Genomic DNA, 26,672 nt, shown 5'->3' on the forward strand with positions numbered 1-26,672 from the left:
GATCGCTCTGAAATACACTAGTTCTTTTTGTCTTAACTGAACTTTTTAGCCCAGGGTGTTGGCTAACTCCAGACAAAGCCAGTGAAACATATGAATTCTTTTAAGAGCTCCAAGTGAAAATAATACTGTTCCCAGTGTAAAACAACGGCATTTATTATTCATCATCAGCTGTTGGTACTTGTCCTGTAGAATTGTTGCTCTTTTGTAAGCCCCTTGGATAAGAATTTTATTGCCTCTTGTGGTTTGTGTGGTGTCAGATGTACAGACAAGACTTGCTCCAAAGCATGTATAAGCTGCGCAATCTTTCTAAATAGCCATTGAGTTGGAGAGGGAAGGACGAGCTCCAGCTATAGAGGGGAAAACAGAGGTGAAATACTTATCATAACATTGTGGTGCGGTGCCAATACCTGAAGCACGAGCTCTTCAGAAGCATGGGCAGCGTTTCTGAACCATACCTCTGCTGGTGTGAGACACGCTGCGAGACAAAAAGCCCACCTTCTTTTCCTCCCATGGGAAAGCAGTTGATTGAAGGGTGGCCAGGAAGCGAGCGAGCACTGGAAAATCCCCTCTGCTGCTTGGCTTGCCGTCTCACGGAGCCTTGATGCGTGCACGGCTTGATTTGCAGCCTCTCTGGGAAATTGGGAAATCTGACAGAGCCTGTGCTGCCCACTGACAGTGGGGGGAAACAGGAAGTAACAAAGGAAACAAGTCATTGCCTCGGCGTCCCTTCTGGCCACACTGCAGCGCAGATGCACAAGCAGCTGGGGCACGGTTTCTTTTCTTTCGTGTGTACGGCAGCTCTCGCAGGCACTTCCAACGTTTCACTCGCCGAGAGCAGGGAAGTGCAGAGATGTGCCTGTCATGCCTGAGAGGGGTCATAAGCTGCTAATGGCGCTGTCATCGCAAAGGAAACAATCGTTTGGGGACAGTGGCAGCAGAAAAGCTATGTGTCGGTCGGGCATGGTCACAAGGTTAGTGCATGTTTCTGGCTTGTGTTTCTGTCTTCTTTCCTCTTTTAGGCATAGAGCAGACTAAAACTAAGAGAAGAAAACTGTATTTAGGAAAAATATTTTTAACTTGTGTGTCTTAGGCAGAAAATTCAAGGGTAAAGAACTGGAAAGGGAGGAGGGGGGAACGGAGAGTGTTGGTTGGAAATGCTCACCTGAAGAGAAAAGCAAGTTGAAGCAAGTTTAACTGAGTAAATGTATTTATAACATGCATCTCAGTCAGGCTGAGTTCTCTGTTTCCTTTGTCCTGTAAGATTTATTTCTTCTTGGAGTGTTTGTGCTGTGCTGTTAATCCTTCTGAGAGACTATTGTGAAAGGGGCTGTTAGAAGTATTAAGAAACAGAACGTGTAACCCCAAAAAGCAGGAGAAATGTGAAAGAGAATTTTAGCAATACTGGACAATATTTAATAAATGGAAAAGAGACCTGAAATTTTTGCAGAAAACAGTGTTACAAACAGATGGTAGATGCGTAGATGGGTGAGTTGGAGAATTATTTTCTGTTCAGAATTGCTGAGAGCAAATTGGAGAAGCTTTTATTTTAGTTTTGCTGTATGTGCAATGTTGCTTCATTTTTGGCTAAGCCTTTTGTGGAGACTGAAATTCCAGTCTTCCTCTGCATTATAAGAGGAATGCGTTTGTTACTGTAAGTTACGTTCAGAAGGAGATTGGCATCCTGTTTTGCTAGGTTTTACTTTCAAAATAGAATTTGAAGATTAAATTCCATTTTATCTCACAACATCCAACGTTTTCTCAGACATAATTTGCATAGAGATTCTTGTGACAACTTAAGATCAGATTTAATTTCTTTTAATGGAGCTTCAGAGGCAGTTTTTTTGTTTGCAGCACAAGCAAACTGGGCTCCAGTACAGACCATAAATATTGCTGTAACAAGTGAGAACTTTTAATACAACTTCTGGCAGCTGTAGCTTCAGCGATGAGGGTAAAGTGTTTTTGTGCCTCTATACTGCAAGACATGGGAATGAACACATTGGCCCTATTTTGTGCTGAAGGTCAGTAAGAACTGAGAGCTCATGGCTCTTCCAGGATGCGATCTTTAGTTGAATCAGCCTGTATTTGCTTTAATTGGGCTGAACACCAACAGCTCTTAAGGCCAGAAGGGGTAAGTGTTCTTCCATAATGTGCTCCAGATTTTTTTATGCAGCAGAATTGTACTTGTACTCGTGGAGGGACTTTTAGCCTGTGCAGCTATGCCCTAGACTCAAATTTAGCTTTCTCTATGCATTGACTGAGGGGATGGGTTAAAATTACTTCACGGGTGTGTACATTTGCATACTACACAACAACATGAGGCTGCTCTCCATTCAGAGTTTGAGTTTGGTAAGTGTTGTTATGGTTTAGGAGAAACTTCTGCATCAGACCAGAGTTACCAGGTGTATGCCATGAAGTGTGAAAGTTCGTGTTTTTTCACGCTGTCGTGACTTTGGAGGTGCTGTTACCTAAAATAAAAAGCAGTTCATCCTGGTAGTGTTTGAGAAAGGTACACTCATATGAGGTAGACTTGGGCTGGCTCTACTCACACATCAGCAATACATTGCAGACTCCTACAGTGTCTCTCCTGCTATGCTTTAGTGTCTGCCATCTCCCTCGCAGGCACAGAATTGCCATGTGGATCTTCTGAGAAACAAAGTGATGGAAGAAGCCCTTCTGCTGTCTGCTGTCATCCTCCTCTGGTTCAGGATATTCATTTCAGTGCTTTTTTTTTTTGGGGGGGGGGGCAGGGGGGGAGAAGGTATTTTTAATAGTCATTTCTAATGCATTGGGGACTTAATGGAAAACTCAGTTTAAAACTATGCATCTAGTCCCTTGGTGACAAGAGTGGGAATAAGAATCAAGTAGGTGGCTGTTGAATGAGGCTTGCACAAAACAGGAGTGATGTTACCTTGTGTCAGTTAACAGGACTGGCATCAGAGAACATGGCTTGGCCCCGATGGCACGTAGTGGGCTTTCTGTTGTCTTTGGTGTCTGCTCAGTGGAAGAGGTTTGCTTAAGTACCTGGGCTGCAAATAGGTAATGGGGTCTTTGTCTTGTAGGGCGAGAATGTAACAGGATAAAAAACACATCTTGGAAATATCTTTCTGTTCTGAATGACCACAGAGCGCACGGGCTCTACAGCGACGACTTCAGTGCTTGCTGTTGAGTGCAGCTGGTGATACGATGTTGATCCGCTCCTCATGCAGTAGATTTAAAAAACTTTTATATGAGAAAGATAAGAGTGGAAGGAACCATTCCAGGGAGCTAAAGACGACCTTAGTATCGATGCTAAGATCAGAAAAATATTTAAGATCATCCATTCTTCCTTCATCCCACCCCTACAACAAAGATCCTGTGGATAGATGGTTCTAACAGCTTTGTCCCAGCAGAATGATGGAAAACAGCATCTACTGTCCTTCTAGGATAGTTCTGTATTGTTAGAAAAAAAAGGTGGGGGTGGAGAGGAGAAGAGGAAAAAAAAAAAAAAAGACAATCTTTGACCAAATTAAGATGTTTCAATCCTGAATACCAGTGTCCTCCCTGCATGTGTGTAATTTTGGTCTGAAAGTGCTTGAGGAGCCTACACATGTGATGAGAAGTGGTAAAAGCCACAATGAGACCCAGAAAATATGCTTTTATGCACAGCTGCCCCTAAACCCATTGGAAAACCTGGTATTTGGTGGTCTCTTAAACTCATAAAACATGTCCTTGCCTGCATGGGGTTCAGCCACACCTTTTTGTTCACACAGTTGGGAGGGGGAAGTGTTAAGGTTTGGTCTCTGTTCTCAGAGCCGTTTTCTTGTAAGTAGTCAGAAACAAAAAAACGATTGTGAATAGAGGAAGCAGAACCTGATATTCCGCCGTCCTTCCCGCTCAGTTAAATCCTGTAATCACACCGTAGAACTGGATTCTTTACGCCTTTGTTTCTCTGCTTCCATGATTTATTTTTTTGTCTTCCTGATATTCAGGCTTTTCAGCAGGTGAAGAAAGTGCAGCACCCAGGCACAGTTTAGTGAGTAGCTGAGCTACCCGTGCAGAAGGCCACCATGACCTAGTCAAATATTTGTGCTTTCTGTATTTACCTAGGGAGGGATACCCTTGTCCCCAGTGTTTGTCATTGGGTCCTAGAAATCTCAGCTTGCTGGTTGTTTTGGATAACCTCCCCGAGGTATTTAACTCTTCCTTTTCTGATGTGTTTTCAACCTAAGTACAATAACACAGGGATTAGTGTTTCATTCCAAACACTAAGTCCTAAGGCTTTTCTTGTTCTTTGTAGAACAAGCACACAGCATTTGAAAACCCACAACGATCTTGAAATGATCTCAAAACTGTTGGATGGCATTGAGACTAATGCTAGGGTTAGAGCAAGAAAACTGAGCTCAGAGTGTATCTGGCTGAATAAAAAGTTTCCATTTTTGCTTAATCTTTTTTTTTTTTTTTTTTTCCGCATGTAACTAGAAACAGACTGAAATCACTTAATTGTAAATTAATTTCATATGTTTGGATGTTGCTGTGCCGGCTCTTAAAAGAAAAATGGAGCTCGGGACTTGCCTTTGTCTTCCTCATTTGAAGGAAATCACTCTTAGCAGCACTGCAGTGTTGTTTGATGACAGCAGCCAGCTGATTAATGCTATTTTCCTCACTTTGACTCTTCTACAATATATGAGTAAATAATTTGAAGGATTCCTTGTGTTTTTTTTTCTTTTTGACTTTTTTCCTTTTAGAGTTTTAGAGTTTTCTTTTTTCTTTAACTATTTTATTAATTCTTAAAAGCTGTGTGTAGCCACTTCTTGGGCCCGTTAATACACTGCTGCAAGGAGGAGGAAGGCATAACGCAGCTTGGAAAGATCTCAACTGTGTAATAAAACCAGGGAGGGGGAAGAGCTCTAGCAGAAGGAAGGATATAGCTGAATACAGCAAAGGTAACAACTCTTGGTGAGTAGGAAGGTACTGGAGGAACACTAGGAAGCCATCGTGTTAGGTGTGAGAACCTTTCTGGAGTCTTGCATCCTGTCTTTTCCACTTGACCCTGTTTTATAGAACTGGGGGACTAAAACCTAATGTTTGTGATTTAAGTTTTTAGGCTGCCTAAAGAATTTCATGGAGTTTGAACTCCCCTGGTATAAATTGTTAGTAATTTCCACCCCTCCCCACGTGTGCATTGTCAGCAAGGGATGAGAGGATCATACTAAATCCTAGGTTGATCCACTGAAAGGTCAATCGACTTGCACATCAGTCTTTTGTGACGCTTATGCAGTGGTTGTGTACTTTACTGCTGGCTCTTAGGTTCCTGCACCGAGCTATGCTGATGACCTCAGTTACTGTCCCTTACCAGGAAAGGAGAAGCAAACAGGATTCACTTAAAGCTCTTCAGTTCTAAACCATTAATTTCTTAAGGACTAATTAACTGGTTTTATTCACAAAGGAATTTCATTAGTTTGCCCCTTACCAGCAGAGGTCTATAGCCCTGCACCTGAGCATAAGAGACCATTTTATGTCTGGGTCACTCTGTCCGTTCAGTTCGTGCATGTTTTTATTTATTACACAGTTGGATTTTTAGCCCAGTTCCTTTGCCCGCTGAAGAAGGGGCTCAGTGATACATCAGACAGAAGAAACTGCTGCTTAAAAAAATAGTGTTCTTGGTAACTTTTGTAAGATGATAGCAGAAAGAGCGGTAACTGCAAAAGTGCTTGGTGGAGTATGGCATTGATCACAGATATATAAATTAAGTGGTTGTTTGCAGCAATCTGAGATGAACTTGATTTGCACTGGATGTGGTCACGTAAGACGTTCAGTGTAAGATAATATTCTAATGCTGTCATGTAGAATAAAACATGTAAGTGTGAGGGGTAAGGAGTATTGCATGCCACAGTTAGTAAAATCTGACTGTTGATTCCCTCGCTGTCCAGAAAATTATATTCTGTGTCCACACATGGTGGTAGAGAATCTTAGAGAAGTTGATTTTTTTTTTTTCTAGCCACTTGCCTCAATTAATTCTGTTATCATCTGGGGCACTTTAAAATATAAATACCTCAGTAATATTTACTGAACACTCTTCTATTGTTTCAACGCCCGTCAATCACTTTTGAGAACTGCATAAAAATAAATCGGGACTTTCTGCGCCGTGTTTTTTATACCTCGCAAACTTCCTGGAATCTATGAACACCCCCGTCTGTGGTGCATACTTGACTGCTGAACCATGTTAGTCGTTTGGAAAACTTGCTTAAGGAAATAAGCTTTGGTTCTCAGTACTCATTTCCTAAAGTAAAATCTAAATTTGAAACTGTTCTTAATTAATGTAAATTGCAGAACGATGGCCTCAGAAGAACAGGTCTGGCCAGTGCCAATGAAGGCAATTGGAGCACAAAACCTTTTGACGATGCCTGGAGGAGTGACCAAATCAGGATATCTTCATAAAAAAGGAGGCACCCAGCTGCAGATCTTGAAATGTAAGTTGAACGAGGTATTAACTAAATTAAATGTTTTAAATCCTTGCCTTTGGGGCCATAAACACATTTCCTGTTAACGAGCTCTTTTATGAAGGCAGTCTTCATCTTGCTTTGTATTGGATTATAATTTTATTGGAGTATTTGTATGAAAGACGTGTATTGAAAGAATTTGCTCAAATTATTTTGGAATTGTAAATCTTAGATTATAAATACTGTGGTTGAGTTTGTTGGGTTTGGTTTAATCTATTGTCAAGGCCTTCAGAAGTAAGATTTTAAGACAGAAACATGGGATATTTATCAATTTAGAATACTCTTTTCTGAAGGAAATTAGTGCTGAGCTTTTCCTACAGTTGATTATTTGATACTAGAAAAATATCCCTATCTCGTACTGACATTGTGAAGTGGAAATTTTCTCACTGCCGAGATTAGGCTGTACTTAATAGCAGGAATTACTTCTGGAATCAGAACCCATTTACTTGGAGAAAAGTTAAGACTTTGGATTTATTTATATTCTGTTCATTTGCTATACCTGTTTACAACTGAACTGTGTTTATACAACTAAGGGCAAAGATTACTGTCTGATAAAAGGAGGAGAAGTGTTGGCACTCATCTAGCTTTAACAAAGAAAAACAACCATTTTATTGCCAGCTTTATGTATGTATGTATTGCCACCTTTGAGAATAAAGAGATGCTATTATGATTTTGGGGTGAACATAAATATGTATTTGTAGCCTGTGGCTACGTTCCTCCCATCTTGTTTTGGGCTGCACTCTTATGTTAGCTTGTTCCTCCAGTAAAAAAAAAAAAAAAAAAAAAAAAAAAGCCCAGGTGGAGGTCAGCCTTGCCATCTTTTGGGTTTCTTTTGAAACTGTTTGACCAGCTGCCTCTCAAATGAGGGAAGCAAATACTGCCCTCAGTCCTGAAACTCTGCATGGAGTGCTGCATGCGACTGGTCACCAGCCAGCTGCCACTCAAATAGCTTGTGCCCTTTTGTAAAGATTTATAGAAGTAATTAGGACCTCTTAACTTGGGGAGGGTTACTGTGTAAGAATTGAGTAAAGTACTGCCTTTGAATTTGTATCTTGCTCACTTTTTTCTTTATCTTTTCAGGGCCACTGAGATTCGTGATTATCCACGAGGGATGTATTTACTACTTTAAGAGCAGCACATCTGCATCTCCACAGGGTGCATTTTCTTTGAATGGTTACAACAGGTGAGTTCCAAAGAACTTCCTTAACACCTAAGGGCCTTTTTCTTAACGGGGTGGGGGCTGCCTTTCGTTTTGAACAGGTAAATTCAATTGTGGCTGTTGTTTGGATTAAGCAGTGGTCTCAGATTCCAAGAGATCTGTGTCTTTCAAAGTGCATATATGATGTTTTCTGTACTTTGCAAGTGTATACCCTTAATCCTTTGTAATTTCTCTAGTAATGCTGTTAAATTTGCAACCATTGGAATGGGTTTGTGCTTGTTCCTTATTTAATGCAGGCTTTGCACAGACAGGTAGATGTGGATTCTTCAAGACAAATGATCTTTGTTCTCTCATGATTCAATGATCATCAAAAAAAACAGAAAGGAATCAGAAAGGAACACTTACAGATCTCCTGATTCCATGACACTAATTGGTGTCAAAATTGAATCAGCTACAGGAGTGACAAATGAGAGAATGCATGTGCAAAAATGTCTGATTCATTCCACTACTAAATTCCACGCATTCCACACTAAATTTTAATATTTGCTTCTTGACTTGAAGACAAATACATGGCTTTCAAGTTAACTGGTACCCTCAGGATGTTCCTGAGTACAGGAAGCCTACCTGCCATGGGAACCTTAGGAAACTGCTGTTGCAACTGATGCTAAGAAAGGACTGATCAGATACAGAATGTAGAGAAATACCACGTTATTGGTCCTGCAGTTTTATTGTATTTACATACACATATGTTATCCTTGCACTGCATGATGTTCTCAAACTTGTGGAATAAAGAAGTCTCTTGTTAGAATGGGAGGGCTTTTACGTGAGCACGACATATTTTCTGGGAATGATGCTTAGGATATTATGGCTAAGAAAAAGTAAAGATGAAATTGTTTAAGCAACCTGTACTATAACTTGGCCACGATACTAGCTTTTGTAATCATGTTTATATACAAAATGAGAAGGAATTTGTGAATGCTAGAGACTTGCTCATTTCTTTTTACGTATCTATGTTTTAGCAACCTGTAGAGACCTTGGTTGGAATTGGGACCAGGTCGTGGTTAGTGTTATGCACAGACATAAACATTATTGAAAAAGAAATGAAAGAAACTCATTTATTGGACTGGGTGGTTGCATGAGGCTATGTGAAAACAAATTGCCCTAAGGTTCCCTAAACTTGTATTTTGGATGTTTCATTCAATAGCCTTTAAATGTTAAGAGTGGACAGCAGGTGAGAGAGTGCTGAGTTGTCCAGTGACTCAGAATGTGGGAAGCATTGCTGTCCCTCCCAGCTGTAGGATGGGTATTTCCTGTATTAACATCCCTGTTAGTCTTAAATTAGCAAGTGAAATAACTTGTAGTTCCTTTTGCAGATTTGTTTCAGGCTGGACAAATGCAGAAAACTACAGCATGCAATTTCAAATTGGGGTTGGGGTTCTAAAAAGATGCAATAGCTAATTCTGAAAGAATTTTGCTCTTAGTGCCGTCTACAGTGTTGATGGGATTTTATTTATTTATTAATTTCTTTCCAAAATCATGTTTATTTTGATTTGGTACCTAACCAAAAGTCAACTGTCTTTTTAATTTTTGTAGGTTTACAAACCACCTTCTTTAGGACTTACAGAAATCTTGTATTATGTAAGGAAATCAGCAAGTTAAAAAATTTAGGAAACAGAAGGAAAATTCCAATAATGATTGTAAAAACCTAGATCAGATTTCTCTATGGCTTGTGCTGAGTACTTTCAGATTGTCCACAGTCTTAATACTTTAGTCTCCTAATTTTTTTTCTAAAGCTTTATAGCATGCATTTCCAAATAGTTTTTTGTGTCTGCGAGGATAGAGCAGAAGTTTCTCATTTGAGCATCCTTGGGGGAAAAGATTAAAAAAAAAAAAATTTTACCTAACATAGTTTGTGGAAGAGGTTGAATTAAACTTTAAAAAAATATTAATTTTAAGCACGTGCATTGATCTAGTGTTGTAAGGTAGTACTTATAAGCCAGAAGTGGAAAAATTAAGTTAAATTTTAATATTAGCTCTCTTTGTTTTCTTGGAAAACCCGTGTTGTCATTTCTTCTCTGCCTTTCTGAAATATGGATCACAGACATGGTGTGAAGCTTGTAAATTAACACAGGTCATTAAAACTGTTCACTGAACCAGTCAAAACATCTGTTTATATGTCTGTCTGGTGGTTTAGCCTTTTTTTCCTGTCAGCACTCTTGCGTTATCCTTTATACCACTTTGAAAAGTACTACAAATGCACATATTAGCATTTTGGTGGTGTTTTCTTGGGCTTGGGACTTATTTTCAGCCATAACTGGCAGGTAAAACTGCTTTCTGAGCTTTGTGACTTGCACAGCAGAATTAACTTTACAGATTCAGACGCTAATATATTGGTTATTCTATTTCTCAGGGTTATGCGGGCAGCTGAGGAGACAACATCAAGCAACGTGTTTCCTTTCAAGTTAGTTCACATTAGCAAGAAGCACAGGACGTGGTTTTTTTCTGCTTCATCTGAAGATGAAAGAAAGGTACCTTTCTACTTCAAGGAAAATTAAAGCATAAAAGAAGAAAGCGAATCCTGACTTCCCTAAAATCTATATGAACTGGACATGCAGCTGTAACCTGAATCTGTATTTCTAGTTCTTTGGACTCATCTGAAAATCATGTCTGAAATTTTAACTGAGTGAGAATTCCAGTGGTAATTTAGGGAATGGCTAAAAGTGGCATACTAGATGTCACAGTTTTCTTCACATTCCTGGTTTTACTTTTAGCTAATGAATGAGTATTTGTGTTGTAAACCTTTGATGAAATATGAAAACTGTTCAGTGAAGTCTCCTACCCATAAGCAGACTATGAGCAAGTACACGGGTTTAGGAGTAAAAGCTTTAAATTCACAAATCAAAACTTCAATATTTTAATACATTCATACAGGATCTTAAATGGTCAAAACATTTTGACTACCAAGTCCTCTCAATAGCTCTATAAAGTCATATATATTTCACTTGCACAGCCACTCTGGCCATGCAGAGGAAAGATACTGTGCATCTTTGTGTAATGATTTAAAGAATGATGTGTTAAACATTGTGGTTTTGTTTATTTAGAATTGGATGCTATCCCTGAGGAGGGAAATCGATCACTACCATGATAAGAAAGAAACAATAACAGAATTCAGGTATGAAGCCTTAATCCTTATATGCTTTTTTTCTCCCTTTCACGCTAGCTCTTGATTTTGTTGGTTTTGGCTTTTGCACCTACAAATTACTTACTGCCAAATAATAATGGGTGCAATAGGCCCCAAGAACGAAAGGCCTACCTAGTGAAGAGTTGAAAGAGTCCCAATAGGAACATCAATCTTTTTGCTAAGAGAAATTAAAATGCGTAAAATAAAAATAACAGCAGCAACATATTTGGCTGTTGCTACAGCATTAGATTGCTTCTGCATTTCCAGTGTTACTTTGCAGTCCTGCTAAGGGATGTCTTAATTTTTTCAAGACCTATAACAGTGATGCAAAAGGGATTGTCTTTTCTTTTGCAGTGACTCTGGTTCTGATGCAGACAGTTTCTACGGCTCAGTAGAACGTCCCATTGATATCAAGTATTCTCACCACTCAGCAGATAATGAAGGTGACAGTTTTAGACACTTATAAGAGCTGTTTGATTTTTCTTGTGGATTCTGCAGTATCCCATACCATTCCAGTAGCTTAAACACACTATCTGATCCAGTTTGCATCCAGGAACTATGAATTCTTATTTTTACACGGTGCATAGAATTGCTGTAATTTAATATCAAAACCAGTAGTAAAAAATAAAGGGTGACTACAGAAATTCAGGCCTTGCAAGGTGTCTGACCCCATATTAATACAATCTTTTTTTTTATCTTAATTTTCTATTAAGACTGCATGCTGGAAAGTCTGTAGATCTAGCAAAAAGATGAGATATTTGAGTACGTCCGTAGGTTGTAGTGGAAGTCTTTGCTATAATTGATGCTAATTGAATATTATTGACAATAATTTAATATAATTATAATAGTAGGATGTTAGTCACTTAAAAGTATGTCCTAAGAACATCTTTTGACAATGTGGTAAGACCTTTTGGAGCTAGCTGCCTCCCATATTGTCTGTAAAGTTGATTCACCTGTCCTGCAAAAGAAGCAGTAATTCACATCGGGATGTTGTTTCATTTGTGTTGTAGTCTGCTTAGTATGAAAGAGAATGGCTTACCCTCCCAGTTCAGGAAGATCTCACATTAGGCATACAAATGGTCTACGTGAAGTGCATAGGATAACATTCTTTAAAGACTTTCAAACTGAGTAACTCTTTGAAGAAAAGCTCCAAGAATCTCATTCTTAGCAGAGTCTGTTTTCAATTCTGTTTGATACCTGGTTGTTGCTGGAGCTGCTTCACAGTAAACAATTCTGGCTGAGTGTGTTTATTTTGTAATTAGAGATGAGGTTATTATAGGAAGCCTGTCAGATAGGTATTCCCAGCGTATTTCAACAATTACCTTCTTAGCCAGGAAACACAGTAAAATCCAGCATGAGAAGACTTGCCTCATGGTTCAGATAGTCCCTTTAAGTAGGCATTTTCCCATCTGCTCTCTTAAATTTCTGCCCCAAGGGCAGGGATGATTGGAGCAAGTAGTCCCGTTTCCTGAAAGGAATTTCCTGGCCCTTTTTCCTGACTAGGACAAAAAAAAAAGTGGGAGCTTGATTCTTTAGGAAATCCGGTTTGATTGTTGCAAAGCAGAGGAAAACAGACTCATCAGCATTTTGTATAGAGTTGTGGTTTAGGACTTCAGTGTTTACGGGATGGAAGGGATGTATACGATGGGAATCACATTTGAAGAAGCTCAGAAGGGCTTCAAATAAGGAAAATTAGAACAGCTAACTGATTTTATCAGAACCTCTCTTTTTTTTTTTTTTTTTTTTTTTTTTTTTTTAACGTATTTCTTTGGGGAAGTACTGTGCATTGTCCTTAAGGCTCCTCTCATAGCCAATGATGAGAAATTACTGCCTAGAAGTAGCATGCTTTTTATGTCTTGATTATCCTGCCTTCCAGTTAAAGGCAGCACTGAAATAATTTATTTGTTGTGATGCATCTTTCTGTTGCCAGATTAAGGCAAAACAACTACTTGTTTTGTAGATCATGAGGCTTGCTTAGGCATCCATGTTGCAACATCATAAATGTTTTTGTGATAGGGTTGCTTTTGGATTGTTGTGTTTTTACTCTTCCAATTAGTTTTCCCAGTATGTCAGTTTGCAGCTGTGCCTCTGTAACCAATGTGATTTTTTTCTGAGGAAGGCTATGCCACTAGAAAGTTTCACCAGAAAGTGTACTTTAATTTGAAAGATGGAGGAAAATGTAATATGTGAGAGAGGTAGACTTTTTTCCCATTTTTTTCCACCTTTTTTAATGAAAAATAGTTGTTAGAAAGCAATAAATATTCTTACTTGGTTCCAGTAGTACTTGTCAGAGTCTGACACACTGAATTTTATCTGCAGATTATGACCAGGAGGAAGAGGAAGAGTCTTACTTGCAACCAGATACTTCTGACATAGTGAAAGATGGTAAGTGATTTCTTTATTCCCTTCATCGAAGGCCCCATAAAAGGCCTGCAGCGAAGGTAATATTCATGTGGAATGCCAGGTTGTGGTTTTAGTTGTATCTAAAGCAATGCAGGTGGTAAAATAACCAAAGTAATGTGTAGGTATCTAATCTTGAGAGAGATTAAAGATACTTTTGACGTTTTGAGAGGTCAAAAGGGCCTAGTAGTAGGAGTAACAATATACAGAAAGTGTTATGTGCCTTTTAGGGCATGGTTTCTGGCAAGTCTCCTGCCGTGGAAGGACCTTTCTAAGGTCATCAGTCAGGAAGAGGGGTAATGCTGTTAGCGTGGTTTGTTCTTTATTTTTAAGAAAGGAAAAAATCTGTGCCAAGTTGACATAAGCCATGCCTGAATAAAATTGCAGGTGTTCACTACATGCAACGTTTCAGTTACGCTGAAAGCTGAATGTTTATCCAGCATTTCAGGAACTGTCAGATCAGGTGTTAATAACATAATATTAAATCACATAAATAAACCTGAAGAGCCTAGTTTCTTGACACGTTTTATTTCCCCTCAACATGCCACATTTTCTGGATGTTTCTTTGTGCAGATATCTTGGTCCTGCCCCCAGCCTACCCACCTCCACCAGTTCCTCATGTCAGAAAAGCTGCCTACTCTGAATCAAGATCACAATCTTTTGCCGGCAAATCTGCTGGACCAGCACCGCCACCACCTCCTAAAAGAAGCCTACCTGACATCAAACCAGAGGATTTCTTCAGTGCGAGAGAACCCCGAGCTGAATGTAATCTAAAGATTCAATCCTCAAACTGGAGACCAAGTGAACAGCCACCCCCTGTGCCCCCTTTACCTCTTTTCAAAAAGCCTGCGTGTAGCAAAGAATCTTGCTCGCTGCCTCCAGAACCTCTGCCTCTATCGCACGTTCTCAACACTCCAGAAGGATGCGAGAAGCTAAAAACTCTAAACCTTTCACCACGAACTCCTCCTCCAGTGCCAAGCAGTAAACCCAAGTTGTCCCAGTTAACTGAAAGAACAGCAGAGAGCAAGGTGCCAAAAGAACACAGTAAACCTGGACTGTTTGTGCCACCAGTGCTTCCAAAGCCACCTGTGCCAGGCCACCAGCATCCTGGATTCAAACCGAGGCCAGAGAAGCCTTCAGGCCCCCAGTTACAGTAAGTACAAAAATAGAACCTAGTATCAAAGTTTCCACTGAGTTTACTTGTCAGATTCTTGTCAATGCATGTTGTTCTTCCCAGCACCATCCCTGTTTTCCTCAGTGGCACGCTTGTTTGCCTAGGTATTTGCTATCTGGAAACTTTGCACTGAATTTCACTTCTGAAATTATTCAGAAAGAAACAGTCGACAATTTTTTTTTTAAATTACACGAATCTTTGTAGTCTGCTTTGAGGTGTGCTTTAGACTTAAAAGCCTTTGATCACAATGAATAAGAAACCTTCATGTCACTGTCACTGAACCACAAAAACAATTTTAGGCTTCTTTGGAGACAGGAAATGTTTCATCTCATATTAAGGTCATCTTTAGTGCAAGGGATGTGGGACTGGCTATGGTGCTGAGGCAGATGGAAATATTTTTGCCCATTGGATCATTCACCTTTAAAAAAGAAATGAAAAATAATTAAAAACAAAACAAAACTCTTTAAAGGCAGCACAAGAAAGAGATTGATTTACTAGAGTGGATCCAGCCACCAAGATGTCTGATGGGCTGTAGCCCGTAATATGTGAGGAGAGGCTGAGAGAACTTGCTGAGTTCAACCTTTAGGAAGGTGTCACTGCTCTCTACAACTACTTAATGGGGGGATGGAGAAGACAGAGCAAGACCTCAGAGATCTGCAGGGATAGGATAAGAGGCAACAGACAAAAATCATGGGAAATTAGGTAGATATCAGGAAAAGCCTTTCACCTTGTGGATGGTCAACTTGGAGAGGCTGTGCAATTTCCAACCTTGGAGATACCTGACTGGATACAGTGAGCTATTTGGACCTGCTTTGAACAAGAGCTTGGACTAAATGATACAATTTAGGTTGAAAGATGTCCCTTACACCTAAATTATTCTGTAATTCTAGGGCTGGCAAGTCCTAAACTGAAATTTCCTCTTTAGCTCTAGTTTTATTAGCCCCTCAGTTTTGTGTATATTTGTTCTGCTTTCCTGAGGAGGTGTCCTTCAGTTTTGGTTTTGTTTCTGCCAGGAGATCACCACCAGATGGGCAGAGTTTTAGAAGCTTCTCATTTGAAAAGCCAGCAGTGCCCTCCAAGCCAAATCAAGCAAGTGATGATTCTGATGGCGACTACGAAAAAGTAAGATTAAGCAGACGATCCGTTCTCAAAAGGCTGATTTTCTTGCTTTCTTTGGGGTGGCTTGGGGCATATTTCAGGAGAAAAAAGAGCCTTCTGAAAACACAATGCTGCTTGGTTCTCAGCTTTAAGGAATGCCTTGATAAATTCTGCATTCTAATATTTGATGTAAAGGAGTAAGAAGCATAAAGTAAAGATTAAAGCACCATTAACTAATTCAGATACTGATGGCTGTAGCTTATCTGCATAGTGTGTTGTTAGTATTTTGTATTTTCATTGGCCTGTGCGGAGATTTACTTTCTTTGTATTTTCCTACAGGTTGGGCTGCCTACTTCAGTATTTCTTAATACCTCTGAATCCTTCGAAGTTGAAAGGTAGATGTGATTTTTAAAACACTTGCCTAAAGTCCTACAAATCCTGCACTGAACAGTAGTCCAAAAATAACTTTGAGATCTGTAACTTCTGTTTAAAACACAGGAAAAGTATTTGAATTACTTTAATATGGAAATTACTTTCTGGGGGAGTTAGGTCAGTCCTCATGTATCAGTTGAGAATACAGAGTAATTGCAAAATGATTTTATTCCATCTGGAAATGGCTGTTCTGCCAGGATGAATGGGACAGAAAGCACAGAAACACTTTCGTCTGTGCTGCTTTACTGATTCAGATGCTAGAACAGTAAAATTCTATCAGATATGATATACTATGAATTATTATAACTGAAAACAGAGATTTTCAATAAGAATTACAAGAACTACACACCTTAATTATCTGATTCAGAAAATGCTAACATACGTAATTGCTGTATTATTTTTAGGACATTCAAAGCTACTAGCCCAAGGGGACAGCCACAAAATGGATTATACTGCATTAGAAACTCATCTACAAAGGCTGGAAAGGTAACTTGCAATTGCTGAATCTACCCTCTAAAAGCTTTTTTTTTGAGTTAGAGATGCAGTATCTTTTATATGGTGAAAGCACTTAACAACTTAGATATGCTCTTTCCTTAATGAAGGAAAATCTGAGACTCTGTCATAACTTGAGTGAATTTTTTATTCCTTAATAATGCATTGACTTGGAAGAGATTATCAGCAGAACTGATTATCTTGCATTTTTCTTTAAGGTATTGGTTGTATGGGATCAATCAGCAGAAAAAGTGAGAAACTACAGAATATTTGAAAAGGTTTGTAGCTCCGCTAAAAATGCACTTCTTGTGTATGTGTATCTACGTATGAATCTCATGTGTGTACGTGTATAGCAAGTCAAAGGTGAAACTTCTTCCCATTCCTAAAAGTAAAAATAAGCTGATCTACAAATATTTGTTTTACGGTGAGAGTTTGAGTACTCAGATCTGGGCCTTCCAATTGCCATACTGTACAAAAGACAAAGTAGCTGCAGATGTCCAAATCTAAACTTCAGCTTGTCAAATTCTAAAGGAATTACTACTAAATTATTGAGTTTAATTTGGACTTATTTGTTTAAGTGACAGGCTTGCAAAGCAGCAGCTTGTCTGAACGAAGTTCTGATAATGATTTTTTGGTGGTGGTGGTGGCTGTTTTTGTTTGTTTGTTTGTTTTTACCATTGAATAGGAAACTACTGCTAATGACTGCATATGTTTTTGTTGTACAACAGGAAAGCAAGTTTTACCTGGATGCAGACATCATGTTTCTGAACATGGGGAGTCTGGTTGAATACTACAGCACTCACGTCTTACCTAGTCATGACAGCCTGATTCTTCGGTGTCCTTACGGTTACTCTAAACCAAGGTGATGCAGCTGGTGTAATTCACTGATGCAGAGGAAAACCAGGTTCCTTACCGCCCTTGAATTAAGTGTGGGCTCCTACCACTTCTGGACTTCCTGTTGTTTGCACACAAAAACTGAGTCCGTTTCAACCACTTGTTCTCATGTGAACTAGGACTCCATTTAATGAACTCTATAAAACTTTGCAATCCAGATCAGTGGATTTGATGACCACTTTGAGAAAGATCTCAACTGACTTTTCTGTGAAATCTGTCCGGGACTCGTAAATTTTTTCTAAAACTGCTGCTATTACTAATCTTCTTGGAATGTGGAGGAGAACAATGTCCACATGAACAAAGAAGTGTTGTGAACGCAACCCATGTGGAAACAAGAAACTTCTGAAAGTACATCAGAATTCATTTGTGACGGGGAATACTAATATTCTGACTTGAAGGTATTATTCCTTAAGTCAGCATCGGTGCTTAACTGAGAGGTTTTTTTTGTGTTACTTGTATAGTTGATGTGTAAATAACGAGTCTTTTGTGCAAATAATTTGGTTTACTACAGGTAAAGATGATTAAGAAATGCATGCGGCTTTATTTAAGCCACCTCATACCTAAATGTAACTTCTGATTACAGTGTCTGCAGTAATCAATTGGGAAACTGTCCAACTGATATGCTTATGGTATCCCACTTCCTACTTAATTGTGAACACTTGAGATAGGCTTGGAATAATATTGATTTAGCTTTATGGGAGTCCCATTCCTTACATCTGAACCAGAAAGGAAGATGCATAATATGGCTGTGAGAGAGAGAAAATATCACTCAGCAGTTTGTAATTGTGTGGAAAAATAAAAGTTTTTAACTTGCTATCAGCACTATCAAGTGATAGGTGTTAGCAGGGTGCTTGTAATTTTAATTCCCCAATACTCTGGGGACAGGTGGTCTTAAAAACAAAGCTTGATAGTCATGCTGAAATTGCCCTACTCCTGAATTTTAATAAAGAGGAGAAAGCTGTTTTAATGACCTGTGAAAATAACTTTGTTAATTCAAAAGGATTGTAAAAATGATCTTATTTCTAAATAAAGCAAGTTTGAGACTTGCTTTAAAAAATGCTGTAAATCATAAAACAGGAGAAGTTATCTGGTTTCTGTCAGTCTGAATCCAGATGCATAAAATTCACTTTTCTGTTACCTTTACAAAGTCTATACAAGGCGGTTTTGATCTCGTTAAAATTAAAAGGTCACAGCTTAAAAAACATAAAATTTTTACCGACTTTTTGTTTATGAAAACAATAAAATAGGATTTAATCCCTAAGGGATTTTTTGTAATAAGATGTAATAGTAGGATACACAGAGCCAGCAGTTGTTGCCTTGGTTCCTATCTTTTGTCTGAGACAGACATACACGATATCAGTCGTATGATTTCTGCTCCCATGATAATAGGTTTTGTGAGCATCAATTAAAGAATGTGCAGTACTTAAATTTCAGATCATTGGATATTTATAATTTGTAGTTCTATTCAATGAGTATCCCTGTGGTTCACTGCTCTGATGTGATCCATTCTGTAAAGTAAGCTCAGCCTACAAAGCACATAAAAAATGTTGGCTTTTTAAAATGTGTATAACTGTATTTTAGGCAAGTTCTAGTTTCTTACAGTATTTGTAAGTACTGTTTACAGAGTAAATTGTTCTCTTTCTGGGAATAACTGACTTCACTGTGTTGTGACAGTCATAATGATATCTTTGGGTCCTGATTCAGGTATTTAAATTTTTTTTGCAATCAGATACTCTCAAGATTTTTCAACTGTAAAAATACCTATGTAATCCAGTACATATAAAACATAACACTTTCTTTACCTGTATAATAGAAGACTTGCAAATATGTAAATGTTAATTTCCTTTTTTATACAAATGTATGTATTTCTGAAGTGGATAAACTTCTAATGCCAATTCACCTAATTTTGTGCAGTCTCATTGAACTTCACGGGTATGTGTTCTAATATTCTTGCTTGTAATTGTGGTAAACAGAAGAGAATTTGTTTTCAGCCCTCTTGAAACAATTCTTTGTGCAAGCAACACTACGAGAAATGGGGCATTCTGGTCATCAGTGTGGCTGGGGGTGGAAATTAGCCGTTTATCATTCATTTTATCTATGGACACAAAGTGCAGGTACGACCTGCACTTTTTTTTTTTAAAAAAAAAAAAAAAAAAGGCGTCACAGAGGAACAGTTTTCAAAGGACTTCCTCAGCAGCTTGCTGGGGAGAAGAGGGCCTTCCCATTTCCCAGCACCTAACAGCCCTTCTGTTCACAAATGTCTCTGCTATCTCCAGAATCCAAGGTAGGCAGTACAGGTAGGTAGGGACATATTAGATTATTCCTGCATCCTTCCAGATACTGGTAGAAGAGTTCCAAACAAATCTGAAATCACTTATGCTCTCTTCTGAATCCTTTTGCTCCTACGTATTTTTCTGGTCCGTTTTGTGAAGAATTAGATGAAGTTTCTGGTGTTTGTAGGAAGGAAAAGCACAGCTAGAGCACGTGACTCAGGGTCTGTCTCCATTACTTCTTATTAGCCTGTTTTGCCTCTTTTCTACACCACAAATCAGCTTCTTGCATATATATATATATATATCTATATATCTATATATATATCTATACACACACATACACACACACATTGCAAGCTCCATATCTTTAAAATGGTTTGCGGAGGAGCATCAAAGCGGTAGTTGGTCATGCCAAGAAATGCAGTTTGTGAGTTTGGTAACACGCAAGTTGAAATAGTTTATACTAGTTTTAGAAAAAGTCTTGCCTTTTCTATCTAAACTTCCAAGAAAGCTTTTTAAGTGGTAATTGTGGGGGAGTTACTTTTCTAGGGGAAAAAATTAATGTGGTTTGGAAAATACAGTTTTAAACAAGGAACTGGCAATCAATGTAGCATAATCATAGGGACAAAAAAAGGGAATCTGGTATCGAGAATTTTCCTATGAAAATGCAGGTGCTACATCCTGCTGCTCTGTGTCAGCAGCTTGGCACCCATCTCCTAGCTCAGAACGTAACAGTTCGTACAGGCATGTAAATAAGCAATGAGAGTATTCGTGCCCTCGGGTTCCTCATGCTTTGGGGAAGTTCCAAAGGACTGAAGATTTCCGAAGCTTTGAGTGTAATTAGTTTGAATTTGGTGACATCTGCTGGTCAGCCTGTTCCGTGCAGGAGCCCCAGCACCAGGAATACAGCTACAAAATGCGTATAGAAGGCAGTTGGGTAGAAATCATTCCTAAATGACTTTGGATAGAAGCTAGAGATTAAACCTTAACTTCAGGCAAAAACTTGGTGAGCCAGGTCTTTGAAGCTTAAGACATCTTTTGGCTCATGTTTCTTACATAAGTAGCAATGTTCTTTAGCAAAATTACTCATCTGAATGTCTTTTAATCTTGATGATGACAAAATTAATTGTATTTTATATTCCTGTGTTTAAATTACTCTTAAAAAACCTACTTTGAGGTAGAATTTACATAATGTTAGACATCTGAGCACTTAAATTCTTGGCATCATGAGGCAGTGAAGAGTTGTTCTGAACATTAAATACTTCACCTAGCAGCAGCAAAGTGTGTGATGTAATAGTTTGTATCTTACTAAGCAGCCAACTTCTTACAGTAATTTTTTTTGAGCAATAGGAGCACTTGAGATGACCACAATTACAGCCTCTTAAATAGGTTCTTGTATGAAACAAACAAACAAACAAACCTCAATTTACCAAACAATAAATAAATACCAAATAATAAATGCTATTAAAACTATCACAGACTAGATAGCATTTGAGTTCACTTTAGCACTTCAGTTTGCCAAATATTAAAGATCAGTGAGCTTAGAGTCTGTAGCAAGTCTTGTAGCACAGTCAACCCCCAGATCCACTCCCCCAGGATTTCCACTCCTGTATCTTAAATGCAGGATAGTCATTGCTATCTCCTATCTGTACCTCATTCCTTAGGATATATTTACTAGGGAAGCAATTAATCCAGTCTCTCAGGTTTATGACATGCATGGCCACGCAAGAATTGTTTTTAATGTAGTTTTACTTCCACATAACTCAAAGTTATTTTGTACAAAAATGACAGTAATTATTGTCTGTAGGATTAGATCTCTGGACATATATGGGAAGATGAAAAAAGGTAAAAGTGTCTAACCCTTGTTTGAGTGAGTGCTTCACTTTTTACCAGCCACGTCATATTAACTCCCTCGGTGTACAACCTGAATCCAGCTGGTTCCTGTAGTGGAAGGCCAATGTGCACTTAAATTCTGACCTTGCAAGCTTTTTGGCATGGCCAGAGTTTTGCAATTGAAGGCCAGTAGCGAGCCTTCAGGATACCCCAAGAGCACAGAAAAAAGAATAGTCTATTCTATGGGAACAGGGCTTTCCTACAGGACAAATAAGGGAACATGTTCCAGGTGTGGGCTCCCAAGCTGTCTGTTTTGGGCCTCAGTGATTCTGCTGTGCTTTGATTTACATTGCGCTAGCATTCATACTCATTTTTCCAAGTAAATGCCAGCCGCACCCTAACCGTGGGGATGCTGCTGAGAATATGCCTTTTGGAAATTAAATGGGATACAAAGGAATTCAAAATTTGTTATTCTAACATTACAAAGCTTCTTCCAAGATTAATTTTCTCCTGTATATAATAAGAATAATTAACTAATAATTTAAAATAATTTTCTCATGTTTCTAAGCCCTTTTCATTACTTTGAACTTGCCCTGTTATCTTTTTTTTTTTTTTTTGGTCCTTTCTTTGTTTTATTCTCCTTGGTCTGTTTTTAGGTACTAGCTCTTCAGAAGGTATAGCTTCTGTTAGTGGCACTTCTGCTACTAGTGTATGACAGAGTAACTAAAAAGAACCTCAGCAGTGTTAGTAACGCTAGAATTAGTATAGAAGCAACCCGTAATGAACATATGTCTGCGTAAGGTATGTGATGCTTATGCAGTAAAGAGACATTGCAATTAAAAGACTCAGCTTTACTTGGAAAAGCATTTTGGAAAAACAAACACAGACCTCTGTAAAGAGTGTTGTAGCATTATTAAAAGAGAAAGCTGCTTGCTTGCTTTCCTTTTAGCTAAAACAGTCGCTGTACCTTTACTCCCTTCTCTTTTGTTATCACACAAGTGGTATTAAGAAGCTTGTGCAATAACACAAACTGTTATTAACTAGCTTGAACCACAAGGATAGATTTATATTTAATCTGAATAGTGTATAAACATTCTCCTATTCCACCCTGAATAGAAAGTCAATATTTTTTCAAACTTAAGACCAACTTGGGCCTCTCAGTTTAATAGGTTGTATGAAAAATCTGGCTGCTCCGCCTTTTCCCCATCTGGTGCTTCAGTTCTGGTTTTTATTTTTCAGTTCCAGTAAACCTCTGATGTGATTTTGTTTGGTTGTGGAAGGAGATGAAAGTAGACCAGAACACATTTTTCTTTCTCTACGTAGTTGTTCCATCAAATGTTTCTCAGGTATATATATACACCTTAAAGATTGTTTCCATTTTCAAATCCTCAGGAAAATTCTCCTTCCTTACATAAATGAGTAAAACTAAACTCCCTCCTATAAAGAGCAGAATTGCAGCCAGGACAAAAATAAACTTTCTAATAGTGCTTTTGGCATAAGCTTACCTACAGTGACCAACTTTAGTAAAACCACACATAAGCCATGACATATTATTAATACTGCTCTACACAGCTGAAATCAGTTTTTAAAAGGCATTTAAGCTCAGGAGTTTATAAGAAAAATTCCCCCTAAGCTTTTCAGTAGTAATGTTACGTGTGCAGAGGCTCACTTGTACCGGCACCAGAAGAGTCCCACATGTCAGTGAGACTGAACGCCCTTCAAGGGCAGCTCTTGGGGTGTTTTGCAAAGGTAATTGGTGTTTGTCTATGGCCACCCGCCCTCTGCTTCAGGTCTTGCATGGCTGAGCAGGGACTGCCTTTCACTTTGCCAGCGTCTCTCAAATAAGTTTCAAGATTAAGGCTTTCTTTTGAAGGCCCTTGAAAAAAATCACAATGAATTCACATCCAAGCATTGCTTATTCAGAGGAACCGGACCTTTGTCCAGGAACTGTGGTAAAAGGTCTGCATGAGATGAAAACCAGTAACCAGAGTAGGCAAGCCCTGCCCCAAAATGACTGGCAGAAATGAATAATTCAGGCAGGCCAAGAAGGAAGGATAGATTTTGATACTATCACTCCCACTTTATGGGTAAGAAAACCAACCTAAGACTGCTTCCATGGAAAGGCTGCACCCCACATAAAGGAACAAATAAATGCCAGATGGGTGACATCAACCAAGTACCATGCTTCTCACAGGTTAGTGGTTTGAGCATCAAGGAGTGCTAATGCCAAGGTGAAGAGCTGCACGGAAATAACTGCAGTATTATTTTTCTGATACCTAGTAACGCCAAACCAAAATAACTTGTAAATCAATACAATTGCATTGATTTTTTTTTTATTTTAGACTGGATGACCCGCTGTAGTCTTGCACTGCTAATACCTGAGGCTGCTAGGGGTAACAACAGGCTGCAGAGGAATCAGCAACTGCTAAGTCTGTACCACACAACCAGTACCACGTTCTGATACTTCTGGTAGGAATGCTGTACTGCCTGTAAATACGTGGTGTTATTTTTCTGTTTTTTTTGTTTTCTTTTGTTTTTATGGCCCAGTAAGCAGACATGCACACAGCAAAGGCAAAGCTACAAGTAATGAGCCTGTCTTGGTCATTAAGAGGGGCCACACCCATCTTAAATATTGCAAACACCAAAACTAACAACACTATGTGGTTCCTATTATTATACCCATTGTTGTACCTGTAATGCTGTAAAACAAACGTGTAAGAGTTACCAACAACAGACAAGTTTTTCATGTCTAAAATGTCTAAAAGTGCTTTTTTAGATTTCCCTTGATGCTGTAGTTCAGCAGCCCTGTCTAGTACGCAGGGCATGGATGTGCCCTCCCTCACACTTGTACCCATGTAGCATGGATGTGCCCTCCCTCACATGTGTACCCCCGTAACCCTACCTTTGCTTCTGCACCAGCACTGACTTCCTGGCATCTGGGCAGGAGGCAGTTCAGGAACCTGGTCAGGACAAAAACAGAATTAGTGACTTTAATAGCCTCATGTATCAGCTGTATCAGCCTCAGGCTTCAAAGTGAGCCAGCTGAGTCAGCTGATTGAGCAGGAAGCTGATTGAGTCCCCTTGCCCCCCAGTTTTTCGATTGGGTGAATTTTTCCAACCAGATGAAACAATATATTCTCTGTCCTCATGGGGTATAATGCAAGCTGCAGAGGGGACGCTGGAAGGGAGCAGGAGCGGTGACCTTGGGCAGGTCAGAGGGTAGCACAGCACAAGAGAACCACTAGATCGAACATATAATGATAAAACTCATCCTTCCATCAGCCTAAGCTGCCTGTGACACATCACCGTGCAGTTCTAGAAACACCTTAAGCCAGCACTGCTAACAAAAGAAATGATCCTGCCCTCTCCCTGTCCCTGGGCACTGCATCTGACCTCTACGCCACCTTCCTTCTTGGCACTCATGTACTTGTAGCCATGCAATGAACTGGAAAGTAAAACCATTAATTTTAAAACAAAACTGGATTTTTTTTGCTGAGTAAGTTTTGATATGGATCAGTTCTCCCATTTACTTTACTAGACTAAAAGAAAAAGTGCTTTATGTGTTAAATGCTATGGTGTGCAAAGGAAAAAAAGAGGTAAATGAGATGCCAAGATGAAGAGGAGTGTTGATATATGGCCATCTACATGTCACGGGGAAAATGATGCCTGAGGCATGTGGCTGAACCATGCAGGTACAGAGCAACTCCCATCTCATTGATTTGACTTTGAATGGGGATAAGAGGATGGCATCTTGTACGTAAACTCTTCTACTCAGTCCAACTAGACTTAATACCAGATAAGTGAAGTGAGTTTACTTAACATTTTGGGTTTACAGCAACAGTTCTATCAAAAAAAAAAAAATCAAAAATTAGACATGATTTTCCAATTATTAGTAATTACACCAATACCTGTTCTACTGTGAAGTGTTTTGATTAGTCAGACCTGCATCCAGCAGTGTCTTGCTGTCAGATTTGCAATAATTATTGTCTGCTTTGCAATTAATCCACCATTTGCCATGACGGAGTTCACATACCAGTTCACATATACGTCTACTGCCTGCTTTTCTATTATAAACAGCAAACAAATGAAGATTAATTGCCAGAAAGTGCAAACCGAGGAAGAAGGGTGCCTTTCCTCAGTGGACTGGTGGGAATAGGCTTGATTCCTTCCATGTTTCAAGGGAGAGATGTTTATGGCTCTGCACCCATCAGGTTCTGCTAGCAGGAGCCTATTTTTCCTCTGATCATGTGGATAACTTGGGGTGGGGGGTAAAAAGAACTGATGAAAAGAGTTTTAATGACTCTCAGCTTGTTACTAAAACCTGATGTGTTGGGTCTGTCTGAGCTGGAGTCACCTTTTCCCTGCAGCAGCCCACACAGTGCTGTGTGGTACTGTATGCACTTTCTAAAAAGAAGTATCAGGCAACAACCTTAAAATTATAATGAAAAGATTGTAAAGATGCACAGACACTAAAGACAGCTAACAAGCAAACCTTAAAATCTGTGGGTTTATCTGCAGGAGTAACAAAATTTGGGTTTATGTTACACACCCAGCTCCACGGAGAATTTACAAAGCCTGTAAGGTTGATTTAGGAAGATCTGATCGGGCATTCAACATACAAACTACGCAATGTATCTGCAGATTTCCAGGCTGAGGTGCACAACTCCTCATAACGCTGGGATTTAACACTCAGGGATACTGAACTGCCTGAAATACCTCAGGTTTTGATAGTTTGGATACCGGACTGCCTGAAATACCTCAGGTTTTGATAGATTGGACGCTGGACTGCCTGAAATACCTCAGGTTTTGACAGATTTCCCTCCGGTAACGCAGCTTGCCTGCTCTCTCCGTGCACCTGCATCGATCTCGACTTGCTGTAAGCCGATACCGTCGCGGCGGGCGGGGCAGGCCCCTTATCGCCTCGCTCCCCTGGCAATTACCCGATTTCTGCCCCTATCTCTCGGCCTGCTGCGCGATAAGCTCCCCACACCACACGCTGAGGGGACCCATCTGCACGGAGAGCTCCTTCCCGGGGCCGGGGGGGCTCCTCTCCCGCTCCCCGCACTCGGTCGGGGGTCTGCGGGCGCCTCGCGGCCGCGCTCCCCTCAGCGTCCCCTCAGGGTCCCCTCAGCCCGCAGCCACCTCCCCTCAGCCCGCTCCCGCCTCGCCGCTTCGCCGCCCCCTCCGCCAATGGGAGCGCGGCTTGGTGGCCGAGCCCGGCGCCCTCCAATAGGCGGCGCGCTTGTTGGCCTGCGGC

General features: G+C 39.6%; 1 protein-coding gene and 1 long non-coding RNA gene across 5 annotated transcripts in view; one reads left to right on the forward strand and one right to left on the reverse strand.

The window, feature by feature from the left end:
- Positions 1-19,208, forward strand: part of SH3BP2 (SH3 domain binding protein 2) — a 37,668-nt gene extending 18,460 nt beyond the window's left edge. For 2 of the 4 annotated variants that reach the window (XM_084518243.1, XM_084518244.1), the window contains 12 exons: positions 6,310-6,449; positions 7,560-7,662; positions 10,049-10,166; positions 10,740-10,810; positions 11,174-11,262; positions 13,139-13,204; positions 13,793-14,372; positions 15,407-15,515; positions 15,831-15,886; positions 16,328-16,409; positions 16,634-16,693; positions 17,144-19,208. In XM_084518243.1, coding sequence (XP_084374369.1) covers positions 6,314-6,449; positions 7,560-7,662; positions 10,049-10,166; positions 10,740-10,810; positions 11,174-11,262; positions 13,139-13,204; positions 13,793-14,372; positions 15,407-15,515; positions 15,831-15,886; positions 16,328-16,409; positions 16,634-16,693; positions 17,144-17,281 — 1,608 coding nt within the window. In that variant the 5' untranslated portion in view covers positions 6,310-6,313 and the 3' untranslated portion in view covers positions 17,282-19,208. Of the gene's footprint in view, positions 1-741; positions 972-6,309; positions 6,450-7,559; positions 7,663-10,048; positions 10,167-10,739; positions 10,811-11,173; positions 11,263-13,138; positions 13,205-13,792; positions 14,373-15,406; positions 15,516-15,830; positions 15,887-16,327; positions 16,410-16,633; positions 16,694-17,143 lie in introns of those variants that run through there. The other 2 variants (XM_084518241.1, XM_084518242.1) reach the window with 2 other exon arrangements.
- LOC311436242 lies at positions 129-26,575 on the reverse strand. The gene is made up of 3 exons (XR_014692688.1): positions 26,214-26,575; positions 24,318-24,375; positions 129-1,037 (listed from the first exon to the last, which is right to left on the reverse strand). It is a non-coding gene; the product is annotated as an uncharacterized lncRNA (long non-coding RNA).
- Positions 26,576-26,672: the final 97 nt, after the last annotated feature.

The sequence above is a fragment of the Aythya ferina genome, assembly GCF_964211825.1.
Source record: "Aythya ferina genome assembly, chromosome: 4".
In the NCBI taxonomy this organism is placed as follows: Eukaryota; Metazoa; Chordata; class Aves; order Anseriformes; family Anatidae; genus Aythya; species Aythya ferina.